The sequence below is a fragment of the Charadrius vociferus genome, unplaced genomic scaffold, assembly GCF_000708025.1.
Source record: "Charadrius vociferus isolate BGI_N301 unplaced genomic scaffold, ASM70802v2 scaffold198, whole genome shotgun sequence".
In the NCBI taxonomy this organism is placed as follows: Eukaryota; Metazoa; Chordata; class Aves; order Charadriiformes; family Charadriidae; genus Charadrius; species Charadrius vociferus.
This window is the reverse complement of record NW_009649951.1, coordinates 4,389,464-4,408,217: the sequence shown is the minus strand read 5'-3', so window position 1 is coordinate 4,408,217 and position 18,754 is coordinate 4,389,464. Positions and strand designations below refer to the sequence as shown.

Here is an 18,754-nt window from a genome sequence, read left to right as displayed (position 1 = left end):
TTACTCAAAGTAGGACCACGTCAGGCATCAGCAAACTTAGCTGGGTTCCAGCCAGAAAGACTATCTGTAAAAGGATTTAATCATATGACTTTTAATACCTGAGAAGTGTTTGAAACTGAGCATTTCATAATTGGGGAGAGAGAAAGGAAAAGGAAAAAGCAGCTGTGTTTTACAGAGTAACAAACATTACTGTATGAATTTTTACAAACAAGTTTCATACAAAAATTAGATGACTGTATGTCCAAACAACACGTTTCTCTCAGACAAATCTACTAGCAAGTGGTATAAAACTGCATTGTTGCACTGGACAGATTTTGCTGCTTTTATGATCCACCAGCCAACCTGACAGTAGGCTACTCACCCACTTGAAGTTTTCAAGACGACAGTCCTATCTCTGACTAACAACTTTGCTTTAAGTGTAACAGCATACACCTTAGATCTTGTTTTCTAAGCATAAATTTGAATACAAAAGTTATCTGAAAGGTTTTACAACACTTGAAAGTTAATTCACACCGAAGTTCTTGTTAAAAGCCACTTTCCTAAAGATGATACTTTAGAGTACTTTTTCACATTGATAAAAAACAAGTACAACATGAGATGTCTTAGCAAAGCACAGAGGAAATGGAATTTCCTGGTCTAATATTCAAAAAGGAAATATCACTTATTAATAAAAGTGTACATGCAAAGCCTTAACCCACTTAGAGTTCTGATATTAGGTGGAATGTAAGCAGAGCCTATTTTCTCCAAGACTGCAGCTATTAGGAGCTACAATTGCTGGTATGTGAAAAACATGCCTGCACTTTGCATCACTTTTTGAACAGGCCTAGGATAAATTGCTTGCAAGAAGGACAGCCATTCCTGAACCTCAACCTCAAAGTATAACCTTAAAAATAAATGAATCTAGACATCCCTTATGTTTACAAAACAGGCTGCAAACAAACAGAAAATTTGAATCTACTAGTCTCAAGACTCTGTCACATTTCACTGCTCACTAAAATCTAAGTCTTCAGTTTGGTTTTTAAATGGTTATCTACTTTTTTCCCAAGTGTAACTACCAGAGCACTGGACTATTGTTCATGTCACTTTGCAATGCATTGGTGAGAAGTTAACTCTCAAAATTAGACGTACAGCTAGGCACCTAAAAGTTTTTGTAGTTTAATCACACTGTCAATCCCTGCTGACCTGAGCTCTTACTGAGGTTAACGTCCACAGTTCTGTGTCAGCTTCAACGCCAAATTCAAGACCAAACATCTCTGCAGAGGCAGAGGGATATCTGCGACATTTCTGTAAGAGGGAAATATGCAGCATTCAAATGTCCACAGGTCAGTAGAAATACAGCCAAATTCAAAACCCTTGGACTGCTATTTAGTTTCAGGGACTGAAACTTCAGTCAGCTATTCCCGCATTTACACTGCCTAACTGCACTGATCCAGTTACCCCATTGCAAACACTTTGCATTGGTCTCCTGTTGTACTTGGGGAAGCAACCACATCCAATGCGATCCAATGTGATACACAGCCAGATGCCCTGTGTTACTTGCCAGGCTCAGAGGAGCATGTGCTTCGAGCACACTCTTGTGGCCATCTGCAACCACATCAAAATCAGAGCTGAGAAGGACACAGGATGGCATTTAGGCATCTTGGACTGGCTTTTTTCCCAAAGAAGGCCTCATGTCAGAAGTTACAAAAGAAGAGAATCAAGCACCAAAGGTGACTGACTGCAGAAACATCATTCCTTGACCCTGGTATTTGGAAAGAGCTTTTATCAAGAGAAATGCTACATTGAAAACACAGTGCAAAACAGTGCCAACCAGAAAAGCTAGTGGTTATTTAAAGTTCAAGAGCCTCCACCTTCCTGCTTCCTCTCTCCTCTCCAAAGAGAGGAAAGAACACACTTGCCTCCTCTTTCTATGACACCTGAAGTGCTGCATATCTTAGGAAGAAGATTAAATACAACCCTATTCATTTATCATTATTTAAATACTGTCTGTGCTGGAATGAAAGTTGAAACTCTATCCCCATTCCACGGCCAACTTCATGTGATCTTCACAGCTGATTTCTTGTGTGCGCAGAGGAGGGTGACGTAGGGAACCCCAATGAACGCCCATCTTTCACTGGGCCAGAACTTTATGACAGGGCCCTGCTCAGGGATCTCAGAGGCAGCATCGAAGTAAGCAAAGCAGACACAGCCCAGGTATGCCGCAAGGCAAATCAAAATGTGCCTGAGAATAGACACACACACCCCAAAAAAGAAAAGAGAAAAAAAATCAGTAATATGACTTCAGTAAAGCAATCAAATATACCACCATACTTTAAAATCAGTCTGTCCTTCACCTTTATCCCCCGAGTTCCCCATAGGGTTGCTGTCTGTCCTTTGCATGCAGGCAAAGGACACAGAGAATAAGGAAAACCGCAAAACTGTAGCTTATCCTTGGTCTAAACTGCCTGCAGCTTTTTGGCCTCTCTGCACCTGACAGATTTGTGCAGAAATGCTGAGATATGGCACCTTTAATAAGAGAGCACCATGTGCTGGGTGGTAAAAGAGAACAGGCATCAAAGTCCTTCACTGCTCCCCCACTTTACCCTCAGTTGTCAACAGTGGAAGCTAAGCTTTCACAGTCACTGCTTAAGTTCAGCACTGCTCTGGGATTTGTAGCAACCAGTAGGGCAAGGAATTCAGTTAGAATTAGTGAACTTATCATCTGAAGGATCTGATCAGGCCAAAAAGACTCCTAAATCTGGCACCTTGGATAGCGTGAGACTTGCTCTGGTCTTATAATCTTACCAGTAATTCTAACTAGCATTTACCAGAAACACCCACCAGGAAGCACAGAAGGGTAATGCGGTGAGGACATCTCACATTTGAATCAAACTGTGGACTTTATACACAAGACTTACCAAACACAGTGCAAATAGGGGAAGTTAAATGAGGACCAGATCTCACAAAACACTTTGTCACTGATCCAGCAGAAAAGTGCTAGCATCCACCAAAGACCTGAAAAGAGACCCAGTTTGTACACACGCAGATTTTCACACCTGAGAAGAAAAACACAAAGAAGCTGTTATAAAACAAAACAGAATTTGCTTTGTAATGGCAGCTTGATGCTTTTTGGCTGTACGTATTTTAGGGTAGGATTCATAGTGCCAGGCACACATCTTTAAAATGACTCCACCACAAATGTCCTTAACAGAGGAACCTTACTTACAGTAAATATGGCTCTGATGCAAGGCAGCGGTGAGGTAACATAACAAACCTTTTAATCAGTAGCTGTGTTTTGGGTATTTTCTTAAATAGCAATGTGGAAATGGTGGGCAAACATCAAAGCATTCCCATATCTAGGGAGGGGTATCTAGGACAACTAGTGATTAGTTACACATACTGTCTGGTGACAACCAGCCATGCAGCACATGCTCAGCTTTGTTTGTATTTGTCACTGTATAAAGACTGGTAAAATAAGGAATTGGATGAGCTTGGTTTTTTTTAACTGGTTAGCTGAATTTTTTTCCCCTACAAGTTATATTGTACAATGTAACAGTTCCAGAGAACTTTTAAGGTACGAGCCTCTATCCAGAGGGCCCAAAGAAGCATGCTTTAGTAATGGGGCAGGCATCCACATCTCAGACAGAATTCCTCACATTGACTAACAAGCAGTTCCCTCCCTCCACAAGTAACCTGACTTGTTCGTATAGCAGTATACCAGAAAGAAAGAGAGCACAAAACATTTGCTGTGGTCACGTGCAGTGTGGTCTGCAGCTGACCATCACTGAATACAACAGCAGATGCCAGGACATTTGCATCGCGTTACCTGTGTTGCAGGTCTACTCAAAAGCTCACTTTATTTACCTACATGATGCTTTGTTCTTTTCCACATCTTGGAACTACTCTAACAACTCTGCAGTTTTGCTCAAAAGAATAAAATGAGGAGAAAGGAGGCATCAATATAACCTTCAGGTCCCAAAATGCTATTAAAGTCCATAATCTGCTGTCTACCTACACCTGCTAGTTTGGGGTTAGGCTTCTTGGTACCAGTAGCTGCAGCTCTGCTGTTACTGATACCTATAAAGCAAAGCTAGACTGGGACGTCACCAGCCCTATGTGGCCAAGAGAAGGCATCATTCAGCTCTCCTGCCTTCTGCAAGAACAAAGCTATGGTTTGGGATTTCCCCCTCCAGCCTTTTTTTGTCCTTGTTACTAAACTCTTGATTAATTTCCCAGGGATCCAAGAACCGTTCAGTGCTCTTGGACAATTCTTGCTTCAATAAACTGCTCTTCTCAGGTCACTGATATGACCTCACAAAGCACTCCCAAACATACTAATCAGATGACAGCATAATTTGTTTAAAGTGACTTGTTTGAACTACATCTCAAGGATAAACCAGTAAGTCAAATCTCTAGCCAGTATAACAAGGAATACTCACAGCCTTCATCAGGGTTACAGGCCCCTGTCGTCTTCTACATCCTAGAAGGAAAACAAGTAAGTGCCAAGCGCCCCACAATCTGTCCCAAGGTCTTCAAGAAGGGCTCTTCTAATCCGCACTCATCTTCTATGTCTTACACCTCTGTCAAAAAGATACTGGGAATCTCTTTATGCCTCCTCCTCTCCAGCAGATCACCAGCCAGCCTTTCTCTCTGCTCCAATCCAGTCAATCCAGTAGACTCGACACTGGATCACCAGTCTTACACACAACTCCAGGGCTCATTCACTGCATCTGAAAGGTGAGCAATGGCTGGCAAACAGGCCCTTTAAAGGGACACTTTACCTTGTGACACTCAGGAACAATTAAAATGCATATCCCAAGAGGAGGGATCCAGAATAGGCAAACATGTCTTTACTGGTGCACTGCAATAGTATTTATGGTCCCTGATCTTTACACACGACTGTCCTTGACAACTGACTAACACAGTGCAACACAGACCAGAAAGCTCTTTGATCCTTTCGTATTCCACACAAAATACTTGTCAGCCTGAAACCTGTTGTTCTCATTTGATACATTTAAAGAGTTCTAAGTTTTCCAACATTTACCGCTAATTGTCTCCATTGCCACACAGAGCCTACAAGCCACGGGCTACCCTGCATTCACTGTCAGGGAAGTAGTAATGCCAGCTCTGTTCCCAAGCTACAATTTGTCACTACACCCTCCTGCATGTGTGAGATGATCTCTAACTGCACAGTTGGAGGAGGACAGGGGCAGAGAATGACTCCTGCCTCTCTGTGGCAAAAAAGTAGAACTGCTACTGGTACTGCAGCTTTGCTAAGGGAGCCTGGCTAAGCATTCAGAAAAATTAAAAACATACACGGGGTACTCTGTCCAGGAACACTTTTCTGAATGTATTGGAGCAGCAGTATACCTGGCTCTGGTGTATTGCAAGCTGAAGAATTAGTACAGTTTTCCCTGTAGGATATTTTTTTCACTCTTGAAATGCCATTTCAGTTGACATTTTAACAGGCATTTGGGATTAAGACACTCCTAAGGCTGAGCAGAAGGCACCTTTACATTTACTGGATTAATGACAGAAAAGGTACCAACTGCCCAATCTTGTTGACAGAGGATTTTCTCCAGTGTCCTTTGGACACGCTGGTTTTAGGATCTGTCATTTCTTTTTTAAGTCATCTATAATTAATGTTGCATTCAAAATCATCACACCTATCTTTATTATTCAAAAAAGTGCTTCAACTACGGGCTAAACTTTAATCTCCTCCACAAGAAAGGTATCTCAATAGTTGTTTTCGTAACAAAAACACCTACATGACTGCCACAAAAATTAATACTCCACATAGCATATAAACCAAAATGGCTTTTTTCTTCGGCCTGAATCCTCCAATCCATTTGGCAAACCACCAAGACACAGTCAGAGGAGACAGGGCTTGCCCAAGATGGCTTCAAAATTGTCTGTGCTGCTTACTGTAAAAAAGGCTTGTTTCTTGTACATTTAAAAAGGCTACAAGGAACATGAAGAAAAGAAATGGTAAGGAGATTTTTGAGTTGCCTATGAAGTTCCAGAGCACAGCTACATGAATTCTTTCTTACCCTCTTTTATGAGACACCCAAGTAAGAAATACTTCCACGATTTGGCAGTTTTATCAGTAAAACTATACTGGTAAATTCTCCTCATTTTGGAGGATTCATGCCTCTACCAAATGTCTAGACAGCATGGATCCCTTCATAAAAGAAGAGGGAAAATATTTATTGGTGAAAAAACACTGCTGTTTTAAGCATACCAGGCTTAATTCTCTCCCATTAATGCTAAGGCAGATTTAAAGTCTTAGGTGAGACACACAACTGTTCGTTAAACCCTGTACCTAAGTGGATACATGCATGGATCAATTTTGTACATTTCACAAGTAAAACTAGACTGCTGTGATGGATACTAGTGCATTCTGACACAGGAAAGGGGGTGTGTATTAAGAACACAGAGGCTTTCCTGGACTTGTCTGAAGGACAAACACGTGCAACTGCATCCCATTTAAGGTAAGAGGCTTGGCCTCAAACATCCAGCTCCTTTAGTCAGTGACCATGCCTGTCAATATCTGACTAGTTTGAATATCAAGATGAGAGGACAATTAACCTGCATCGTTCCAAGTATTTAAGGAAAACTGGAAGCTTACTTGAAGAAACTTTTCCAATGCAAGATCAGCCATAGAAATGGTACAGACTGTAATGACAGGTTTGCTCAGTACCACCATCGGGTATTGTAATTTATTTTTATAAACTTAAGACTAGATGCTGCAGGGTATGCTGCAAAAGACTACTCTAAGGCAGAAAGAGCCAAGAACAGCCTGCTGATCTGTGCAATACTCCCAGGTTTTCTGTGATCACCCATCATCGAGTCTTCAGTTCCTGCAGTGACTGTCCTTTGGGTGGGCTGAGGACACACTTGCTGAGGAGAGAGGGGACTGCAAAGCTTCCTACCTGCCTCTGTTTTTACCACAATGAGGGATGTAAACAAATATCACCTGGACATGGGCAAGAGACATGGACCCAACCCATTTCTTATATTTCTCAATAGACATGGATACTGATCATTCAAACTACCACTGAAACAGAATCTGTCAGCTGAGGGTCTAAAAGACCTGTTCAGACTGCTGTCCTCAGATCTGTGACATGCTCCTACCCAACTCTATTTTGAAAGAAACTGGACCCCACAAAGCTTACATTTCCATTTGCACCTCTTGCCTATACAATGCACGGTGTTCTCGGTTTAACACAAACAGCAGTTATTTGAACAGAGTTTCTGCAAGAACTGCTATGCCCCAGCTGTTTGCTATGCGAGGGACTGGGCTGGTACACACTTCCAGCAGCTTTATCTTCCAATGTCATGGCATGTACAACAAAACATACCAGCTTTTCTTCAAACCAGTGCAAGCTGCTGGATGTTCATTAACTGCTTGAATTATTTTGATACGGGTATCTCCCTTTATACCCTAAGGAATATTTTAAACTTTTAACTAGCTTAACCTTTTAGTCAAGGAACATGACCTAACAGAACTATACGCAGCCTGTGACAATGAAGCACAGCTCCCCCACAGCCAGATTTTAGTAGGAGAACCAAATATGAACGGACAGACCTGAAGCTTGGGTAAAACTTCACTGCTCAAGGATCAGATGTCAGCTAGGCAACAACATTCTAGCATCTATCTGCACATAGTGATAGTTACATGCCTGATGATGACCTGCTAAATCACACTAATTTGATTACATTATAATTTCAATGGTTATTTGGCTTGGACTAGCAAACCAAAGGATTCCCATCTACTTTCTCCCCAATACCATCCCCTAGGAGAGCCTTTTTTTTTTTAAAATGAAACACAGGAAGGGATTTGTTTGGACAGAAATTAGAATAAAGTTTTACAATTTCTTTGTCTTTCAAGGACAAGTATGCACTTAACTACCTTTTGCTTTTTTGATCATCTCCCACCCACAATACTTCCCAGTGTACACTCTACCCTACCAGCTCCGCATTTAAGAATATAATGCTGTTTTGTGGCAGTATTGTCTCCTCATTAAGGACAAACAAGAGGCAGAAAATTCTCATTTGGAAACACAGTGGTTCTGATTCATCAGAATTCTGTACAAGATTGACACCAGCCTAGAACAGGAATAATAACAGGGAGGTTTGGTCTAACGTAACACGAACTTCAGCACATAACAAAAGAACTACTCTGGAGGTTTTTCTCCTTCCTTCCCCAAATATCTGTTTCATGAATAAATTTCCACTGCAGATTGCCAGGACTTGGACATGTAGCCCCCTACTGACTGTGGTGGTAGAGAATGGGAGAACTGCAGGCATTTTAAATAATGCTTAGATTATTCTTCTCCTGCAAAAAGGGATGAGATAATTCCTCTCCTCTGGGTTTACAAGAATATATCTCATTTAAATCTCCTAGAGATCAGCATAGCTTAAAATAAAACCTTTAATTATTTGCCTTTTACAGTTAGGAATTCATCAAAAAAAATATAGGTATTACATCATCCCAATGTGCAATTAAAAGGGCCGTATGTCACTTTAGGTCTCTTTAATCACCAATTCAAAAAAAAAAAAAAAAATATTTATCTGTGTCCTTAATTCTCTCTCAAAAACAGACAGGGAAACTCCACACATTTAATAAGATATGACCTTTCAGAAGGAGTTTTAAAAAGCAAATATCTGTAGACATACCAATTCCTAGATTTGACACAATAGTATTCAAACTTACGAGACACTAACCATTCGTCCTTTTAAGTTTCTCAGCTCACGCCTGGAAAACTGATATGTAGAGAGTTCCCTTAAATTATTCAGTGCCACAACCAGATTTCCATTTACCTAGTCAGTAGTTCCTCGGTGCTTTCATCAAAACGAGACACCTCCACCAATATTATTCAGCTACTGACCTCCTTGCCTACAACTAACTTGTGTGCTGTTTCCTGAGTTTGACCACAGAAATAAATGCTACTCAGCAGGATGTCTAATGAGAAAAGACTCACGAACACCTTTGCAAAACATTGTTAGCAGAGGCTTCCACTGTGTGGAGAAGCAGAGCAGAATAGAGTACGGCAGCAAACAGGATAATCTCTGTGCTAACAGGAGCAGCCAGAATGCAGACATTTGGTCCTACTCTGGTTTCTTTTGATTATTTACATATGCAATATGTAAGAGCCAACATAAGTTGTAAAATCCTTCTCAGACACTGGAGCAGAGGGAGAAAGGACAAGTTCATATGCTGGTACTTGTCTGGTCCTTTTTGCAGCAGGTGAAGAGATGCAAAAAAAAAAAGTCTCTGGACAGCTGCTGCTATCAATATCATGGTAGGACTCTTTAAAATGTTATGATCAGTCTCAGGTTCTTCTCTATTTGCATTCTGGTTTTATAGTTTCTAAGGCCCTGACTGATAGCTACCCTCTACAACCTAGTGATTAACGTTGTCTTTGTCAGTCTGACTCCATCATATTATCCATGCCAGAAGACAAAGTGGTGTAAGACTCACAGTACAACTTTTAGAGCTGGAACATCTTCCATGCATGCTTGGGCCTTGCTCCACATTCCCTCTAGTACCCAGACTGTGATCGTGGGATCACCTCACCCTTATGCAGACTATATAACAGAAATGCTGTCAGTAGAGTGAAAACCTTGCCCTAATTCCACAATAAACAAACAAATTTGAGTTAGATCAGGTTGCAGCAAGACGTATGTTGCAAGAAGACAGACAGTATCTGACCTATAATGGCCTAGGAAAAAAAAAAAACCTTGCCAAAAATGTCTGAACTGGCAGAGCAAGTTTATACCAAATCTGTGCTTGCATGTGGTAGAAGTATTTCTGATCTGCTATCACAAACACTGAAGCCAGATCTAATGTATCATGACACGGCGGCGTAAGGATCTCAGAAGGCAACACTGCATTCAGGAGAAATGTACTCACCTCTTCAACTCAGCAATGAGCAAAGCTGTGCAGGGAACACCCAGAGTCATTAGCGAGATATTGTTGATGGCAGGCTTAATAAAGGCGAGGCAGGTAGTAACTCCAGACAGGACACCCACGGCAGCTTTAAATCGGCTCCTGAATAGGGGTTTTCAGGGAGAAAAACTGCTTTTAATTCAAAATTTTTAATTACTGAAACCAGCAATCTTAAAATTGTTTTAATAATGTAACAAAATTTAGGTTTCTCTGGGTATGTTCAGTAGGTGCAATGACAATGTGCATAAAATGGATGTGGATCTTGCACAGATTTGCATGTGCATGCAGAGTTAATCATATACACAAATCTTTGCTGGACTGTGGTCTTCAGCCACACACATGTATGCATGCTCATGCACACATACACACACACTAATTACTGGTTTCAAAATCCAGTCTTCTTTCTCCCACAGTAAGTCAAGAACAAGTCCATCTCTGCACACAGCACTGTACTTCCTCAAAGCCGTGTTGTATTCTCATTCTTTATGCTTTTAACGTGGATTTTTAGGGTATTTTGTTACCGTTAATACCCTAACTTCTACAGTCATGTTATAGCCTGTTTTATTTTCCTTTATATTATAGCCTGTTTTATTTTCCTTTATCTCTTTTAAGCCTTAAACACACTGAAAACTACAAGCTAAGTAAGAACATTTCTTTTAACCAAATTCAATGGTAGGGGAGGGATTCCCACAATTTTTAAAGATTGCAATGTAGTACATTCTTAGCACAAATGTAATCACAATTGGGCTGTATATACACAGCCTGACAACTTTTAAATTAAATATATGTTAACTGTTGTTTAAACTTCAAGTTTGGACTTTAAACAACTCACTTCCAGTCTGTGGCAGGACTATGGCAGACAGAGGATGCTCACGCTGCCCTTCAACTACTGGCCCATAGCTTTATAAAATTAGTTGCTGTCCGAGCATGGCTATTCTGTTCTTAATTCTAAGTCTGAAGTAAGGTCTCAGTACAGTTGTGCAGCACAGTTCCCTGGACACAAGTGTCACCACCTTCACCTAGCTCATTCCAACTGCCTTTTGCTTTAAAGTTTTTCTTTCTGCTGGAAGGCAACAAGTTACCTAAGTAGGAAGTTCTGATCTGACGTGAAGGCCTTAATGACTAAAGACACCACAAATTGGTCAGGGTAGATAATAACATTTGCAGTATTGAAAATCCAGAGTGCGATAAGGATGCAGAAAGTGAAGACCACAACAGTGAGCACAGGATAGACATAATATTAGAGGATTAGCTAGGCACTGAAAAAACCTAAAAACATAAACCAAGCCTTTTCTGAGTTAGGGTTTGTTGCTCAGTAGGTCTTTCTTCTGTACACTTTAGAAAGGAATCAAGACCTTAACAGATAACTGCCTTGACAGTTTCTCAGGAAGAAGTATTCTGAGAAATCCAGGATAGGGGACATCCTTCACCTCATCTCAGCATTTTTACGTATCGATTATAGCCTGGGAGACTATTATTTATACTTTTAACACCAAGTTCAATCGAAACAGGATTTCACCAAAGAAGCCTTAACATTCCTTCTAAAAAGGATACAGTTTAACCTCTCAGCTCATACTATGAACATACCTAGCACCATATCAGAAGATAGTGATAGATGACATATAATGATCCCCTTCGGCTTTTGAGGAATAATTTACATGCAGTCACAGAAATTCTTCAAGGCTCTGCACTCTTCTTCACTGAATAAATGTCTAAAAGTCATATCATTGACCAAAATACCCCAGTAAACCCCTGTTTGCTTGTTAAGATGATGGTGTCCTGTAAAAGCACTGCGTTGCAATATACAAAGTACTAAATTCACAGCAACATGATGAAGACATTAGACTGCATAGACTGTACACAGTAATTTAAGATACAGTTTTCTCAGTGCAAGCTGTTTTGAGGAATGGTCAGTCTAGGCACCAACCTTCTCCACCCTCCGCCAGCAACTTCTAATCAGGCACATGTGAAGGAAAAAAAACCCACCAAAAAACCCCAGACAGTAACAGTTTAAGATGGCAAGAGGCAGCAGCCTTAGCTATTTTCAGAGAGAAGAACATTGGTGCTGCAGTTTAAACCTCTCCATTACAGCAACTTCTCTACTGCATAAAACAACAATATGTACAAAGGTTATAGCACACTTTTTAGGGGGGTAATAACCACAACAAGATTCTTTAAACTGGTTACAACATACTTTTTTTATCCTGCAAGAAAAACAAAAAAAAAACTTTTATAACTTCAACAGGCTTCTTAACAAACACTTAGCCTTTCAATACTTAAACACCGTCCTTAACCACTGCTTGAAATATTCAGATGAAAATTCAGCTTAATTCCGTAGGTCCACTTGTATGTACACTTTAGGATATACAAAAGGAAGAGGGAAAGGTTTCTCTTACGCTACTTTAGCCGCATCTTATATAAACTACTTATGTAAAGGTCTCCCTCAAATCAACATGAACAGGCACTTCCAGAGGCAAGTCACCTCACTCCAAGATCTGAAGTTATAGGGCGCAAACCCCACCATCAGCAACTGCAGACTCGTGAATTCTGAACAAAATGGGCTGAGATACAAGCAACAGGAAAGAGAACAGAGTGAGAAAAGATATCGGAGGCAGCAGTAAGGTTGGATGATCACTCAGAGCCATTATGTGCAGGTTTAGGTGCCAGCATAAGAAGTTTCAAGAAACAGGAAAGTGTACATGTATGATTACCTGTCATTTCGAAAAACTCTGGGCAGGTATCTCCTAGGGAACCACATGGCAAGAGCACACATCAGGACCCACAGAATAGCCAGCTCATCCAGCATCTGGCCCAGGAAACTGAGGGTGGCGTGAAAGTAAACAGATCCAATTCCTGGAAGAATCAATCAAAAGGCAATATGAATAAGTCTGTACTATATAGACCAAAACACTGCTCATGTTCAGAACTTCATAGAAGTGGTGGATACCATTTGATCTAGAAAAGGTTAAAAAAAAGGAAAACTGGAAAACAAACACCAATTTTCCTGAGGCAGCAATCCAAGTAATCAGAACCTCATTAATTAAAAAGCAAATACATTACAAAAGCAGCAGCTAAAGATGCCAGATCCTACCAGAATGCATGTGAAAAAAAAAAAATCGAGTGGTAAAGTTAAATGCAAAACCAATTAAGAAATAAAACCCCAATGCTGCTTCTCAGTTTTCTCAATAGCACAAGAACGGGTAAGAAAAAATGAAAAGCAGCTACTCCATGATATAGGTTTACAGGTGGAAAGCATCACACTGCCCTACAGGGCTCTGATTATCCCTTTAAAAGTCCACAGAGCCTCCAGGAATGAAAAAGCTTAAGAATCTCACATGTACAAAACAGGTAAGCCTTTGAGCTTTCTCATTACACTGCCAAATGTGTTATCCTCTTCAGTTGTGCTGGGCAATTTTCAGCTTTCATTTAAGAATCAACAACAGAAGAAAGAGGGTCAGCACTGCTGCAGAGCAAGCCCAGACATAAACAAAAAGTTATGCAAAGGAAGGATAGGAAGGGAACAGAACTAAGGCCAAAGTTCCCACCAACCTCAAATTTCAAAAGGCATTTTACTTTCAGAAACTACAGCTGCTTCAGCTTCAAACCAGTACAAGCAAACTCCTCCTTAGACGTCAGGATTGCTTTGTTTTGCAAAACTGTCAAGTGCAAGCAGGAAAAACCAATTTCCTCTCTCAGTTCATGCACGAGCAGACAAACAGAGACTAACCAACTTACCAACCACAACTAGCAGAGTCCATATTAAATATATTCCACTGTTGAAGCAGGTTGCGTACTGACGGAACAAGCACATACATATGGGTGGTAAAACAAAAAACAAGATGTTGCTTATCTAGGGGAAAAAAAATACAAAACAGTATCACAAGGACAGAAAATAAACAAATCTTAATTATTCACAGGCTGCATAAGATATCTATAAAACCATTGTGTCATCCAGTGAAGCCCCAGCTCAACAAATTACGACCCTCAGTTTCTGCCAAACCTGAGCTGGTTTTGCAGAGCATCAGCTTATTTTGTTCAACATCATTAAGCCTAATAACAGCACAAAAACTTTAAGCAAGGTAAAATGTGGCTAATCATATCTTTAAATTACCTTTCAAGTCTATGCCCAGAGGAATTTTATTCAGAGTCTACAAATACTCAAGACTGTTGCAATTCAGGAAGCCTACAAGAGCAAGCAGCTGAGGAATAGGGTGTCCTGGCAAGTGACCTGTCCTCTCAACGGCTGTCAAGCCTAGCACGGAAAAAGCACTAGAAGTACTGGCACTAGACAGGGCTGGTACAAGCTTTGCGAAAGTCAAGTCACTGAGCAATAGCTATTGTCTGGAAGATCTGAAATACAAAGCTAAGCTAAAAGACTTAGAACCCTTTTTGTGCCGGGTAAAGAGAGCCCGAAGCTGTAAATCCTTTTATACATCATTTTTTGCCTTTGTTCTGCATTACAGAAACAACTGAATATGATCAAAAACTAGTAATAGGAAGGTGAAAAGGCTAATAATTCAGACCATTGCTAGCTTTTTTAAGTTTAACATGCAAGAGTTGAACAAATACATATTTTCTCTTGCTTTACCAACAACCCAAAGCATGATTCTCTAGTTAAAGCCTGAAAACATTTTACTAGCAATTCGCAGGAGCTAATGCTGTAGGGATCACTTGGTTCTTCTGGGAAGCAGCTGCCAGTACTGAGGGACAGCCATGGCACTACAAGTGAGCAGTTATGGAATGACTCTACTGCAGCTTCACAATGAGACAGGATGAGTTCCCCAGCCTCAGCTTCCTCATGTTCTCCTGCTTAGCCCAAGCACAGGAGAAAATCACTCCCAACAACATTTCCCTAAAGCAGACAACAGAAAACAACTCTGAGACAAGAGCACTCCTTTGGGACACATCTCCTCCTCGCAGAGACTTACAAACTTTTACTGACATTAATGAAAATCTAGCAGAGAAAGGATCCAAGAACAACATACGGAGAAGCTATTTGTTCATTCAGCTACTGTTGTCTACCACTCACCACGGTCTGAGAACAAAGCTTACAATGATTAAAATGGACTCATCTCATCTAACATATGCAAGGCTCATTAAAACATACTCCTAGGCTGGCATTCAAAATGACAATTACAGAAGCAGTTTCTCAGCACCGTCTACTTCATGCCTGACACCTTACCTCACGCTAAAGGTACATTCTCAGACAGGCTGAATTTCCTTTCAAAGCCCTGGCTTTTGGATTTCATTAAAATACTTAGAAAAAGCCACCACCCACGCAGTTTATAGCTGCAAATAGTATGCAAATCTCTGCCAAGAGCACCCTGGTAACGGCACACAGCTCAAGCAAAGGAGGGCTCCTTGCAGTCAGGCCACCATACCTATCAGCCACACCAAGGAATGGTGCCAGACAGCCACCTCCCGCTGGACTGCTCTTTCTGAACCAATGGAAGGGTTGAATCCCTTCCTCAGTTGCCAGCTCCAACGGTGTGTTTTGCCACATAGGAAGCCAGCCTCATAAACCAGATGTGAAAAACCTGTGGGTGCACCAACTGATGAACGGTGCCGTAGATCAAGCACATTTCCAGTAGGAATAAAAGGACTCTTCTTACAGAAATCCTTCACCCCACCAAAGTGGCAAATTTTGCCTTTTTCCTTCACAAATTAAGATGGTTTTCATTCTCTGATATCAGCCTGGGTCCCTATGAGGACCATTGCAGCTATTAACACTGCCCTTTAGAAGCAAGTGAGGCACCTATCCATTTCATTCTGGTTTCAGAAAGTATGTTGCATGTGCAATTTTTTTACATAATGCACAATTGGCCTGCATGGTTTGATAATCACGTACAATTCAAATGCTGATACCATTAAGATTAGTGCAAAAACGAATACCAGGAGTACAGAAAATTTCCTTTGGGATCTGCAAAAGGGAAGGATTAAAAGTTACAGTTCTGGAAAAAAGGTAAGCAGCCCATCAATAACAGTCCATCCTCTGCCTTCATGCAATTCTGGACCTTTCCTTTTAGTTTCCAACTACTTAATTGTACGAAAGGAATACAGTACATGGGCCACTGAGGGAATGCCAGAGGCTTCCTCAGATCATGACCATGTAACTTCACTCACATCTGGCCACAGTCCTGACAAAGGATGTTTCCTATAGTCCTACCAAAGCTCAAGTATTCTTTACTATCTGCTACATCTCCCGGACAGCAGCTGCAGCATTCAACCACCACCGCAACACTTGTTGCACCACCTCTTTGCAAGAAGAAAGCAAAAATTGACTGAGTAGCTCTCAGTGGAATCAGAGGGTTTGTATCTTCTATATCCTGATCCACAAGCATGCCGCTCACATACACTAAAGACTTTGGTAGTCAAAAAGATGATGTAGAGTACGAGCATTCTCTCATACTCTTAAGACTATTTGATAGATTTTTTTTTTTGTAAATACCACTGCAAAGGGTAAATTCTTTTGATCATGTGGAGGCATTTGTTAATGTTCTGGAGTAGGACTACACGCATCAGGACATGTTACTTAACTCATTTCAGGAAAAAAAACCAAAACTAAACAAAAAAAAACCAAAGAAAAAGCTAGTTTTCCTATAACCATTATTTCAATTCAAGTTACAAAGTGTTTTGTGGCCTCTTTACTGAAAGACTGTAAGATCTGAACACAAAATCACATCAGTCTAGCTCATGTATGTTTTTTAAAAATTAGTCTGATCAATTTGTACAAAACCTTTGAACAGATACTCTCCTACGGATTTAATCCTGTTGAGTGCTTTAGTTTGCTTTTTAACTAAATCAAGTTATGTTTATGCATAACAGATGAAGATGGAGTCCCACCAGACTAAATAAATGAATTTTTAAAAATACATTTCAGATAAGCTGTTCCAGTTTTGTGCTTACATGAATATTGCGTGAGACTTCAACTACAATGCTGACCTCAGCCGTGACAGTTTAAAACGCGGATTAGCAAGGTTTTAATCTACAGCTTAAAGACACAGATGCCAGATTCAGGTCTGCTGAAGAGTCCTTCCTGAAACTTCAAGAGGGTTTGAGTCAGAACTCAACCATCTTAGAAGGAATGAAATTTAGAGTCCACTTAAGGTGCCTGTTAGAGGAGGGGCAAAATTTCTCAACTGTCCTGCGAGCATCTGGCTTTTGGGGGACACAGTCACAAAACCCCATCAGTCCACTTCCTTAATTTTCAGAAGTTGCTAACAAATTGAAACCCTTACAATGACTTGTTACTACTGAAGAGAGGCTAAACACAACTGCCCTCAACACGGCCTCTTTTTTCCTTCCCTTTCAGTGTACAGCTCGCTGATTTGTACACAGCTGCCATAATAAAGCAGGCTTCAGGGCAAACTTTTTGCCGTGTCTGTATGTTAACCTGTCTGGAACCTCCGTTATTAATCCAGACATACCTGCAGCTCCTAGCATTTTGCAAGCTTCTATACTACCGCTAATCAGCTCAGCACAGTCAGAAGGATACCCATCCCCCTGCATAGCTGGCTCCAAAACACACTTGCTGTCTTCAAGAACCTTGTTTATCCTGACCTTTTCCTCCCTTTGTTTTTGGTTCTTGCACAGTGACATCAGACACAAAGAAAGCAGACAGTTTCCCCCACACACCCTAAAAGTTCTCCAATGGCACGGAGCAGCCACCACCCAGATGACTTAGGCAGCAAACTACAAGAAAAAACAGGTTAGCAATGTATACTGTGTGCCATGGAATTACTTGCCCTGTATGTGCAGGACCCCCATGAAACACACTCCAGTGAGTGAAGCCAGACACCTACTCCTTTCTTCCACTCGATGTGAACAGTCAAAGTAACACAGCTTGAAAGGGAAAGACACCTCAGACGAGGATGGAATTTGGGAGAAAAAAACCCTAAAAGACAATTTTAAAGTACAAAAGAGGCAAAGCAGAAGCCCTACCTCCTCATCTGTGCACACGCCACCCACCACAGAACAGAAAATAGGCAGGGTATTCAGAGGGTTCACTTTTGGACATGTTTTTCACAGAAAGGCAAACTACCAGAAAGCCCGATGCATTATCTCACTCTGGTGGATTTATTTGTCACTGCAATTCTTTATATCCACAAGATGTAAGGAGCATTGCTCCCCTTCCAAGATGTGTGGTACAGGGCAGTCTGGCTGTGTTTCTGGGTCTATGTTTTCACAAGTTGTCTCCAACAGCTGAGAGGTATTGAGACGGTGCGAGAAGACTCAGGAGTGAACCACTGCTTACTGGAAGGAAGCAATAATTACATTAGTCCTCTTCCCTCTCCTTCCTTTCTTCAGCTACTTTCTTGAACAGACATCTCTTCTTCTCCTGAAAAATACCTTGCTGACTTCATCCTGCAACGTCAAGGTAAATTGCTCTTAAAAGCTTTGCCTTCTTGGAGGTAAACCTTCCTGGATGAAACCCAGTTTTGCCTCCAAAGACTAAGGTGTTTTTCTTCTTGATCCATCACTGTCTTGCATGCCGTCAAGTGGCCGACACCTGTGCAAACAGGTACCGGACAGAGGCAATCCAGCACCGAAAGTTCTGCCCTCGGCCACGAAAAGGCTCGACGCAGATGAGGTGAGGGGGCTGCTACGCACTATTTACCGAACAGCTTGCCACGACCCCTCTCTAAACCTCCCGATTTTATACCTATGAGACCAAACCGCTCATTTTTCTTTAATTTTAGGCGCACCAGTTGACTGGAGAAGGAAGAAGCAGGCAGCGACTGAAAGGCATTCTACAATCCCACGAAAACCCTGTGTGAGACAGACCTGGCAGGCAGGAGGAGCCGCCGGGGCTCCAGCGGGACC

The 18,754-nt window shown here is 41.2% G+C and overlaps 2 protein-coding genes across 2 annotated transcripts in view; one reads left to right on the top strand and one right to left on the bottom strand.

The window, feature by feature from the left end:
* Positions 1–1,726: 1,726 nt before the first annotated feature.
* ACER2 (alkaline ceramidase 2) lies at positions 1,727–16,272 on the bottom strand. Its single transcript, XM_009891520.1, has 7 exons — positions 16,055–16,272; positions 15,740–15,851; positions 13,667–13,781; positions 12,643–12,784; positions 9,896–10,033; positions 2,898–3,035; positions 1,727–2,221 (listed from the first exon to the last, which is right to left on the bottom strand). The coding sequence occupies exons 1-7, from the start codon at positions 16,270–16,272 to the stop codon at positions 2,035–2,037; spliced, it is 1,050 nt and encodes a 349-aa protein (XP_009889822.1). The 3' UTR covers positions 1,727–2,034.
* A 2,147-nt stretch (positions 16,273–18,419) lies between these two features.
* RPS6 (ribosomal protein S6) overlaps positions 18,420–18,754 on the top strand; it is a 7,812-nt gene continuing 7,477 nt past the window's right edge. The window contains exon 1 of the mRNA XM_009891519.1: positions 18,420–18,521. Coding sequence (XP_009889821.1) covers positions 18,420–18,521 — 102 coding nt within the window. The remainder of the gene's footprint in view (positions 18,522–18,754) is intronic.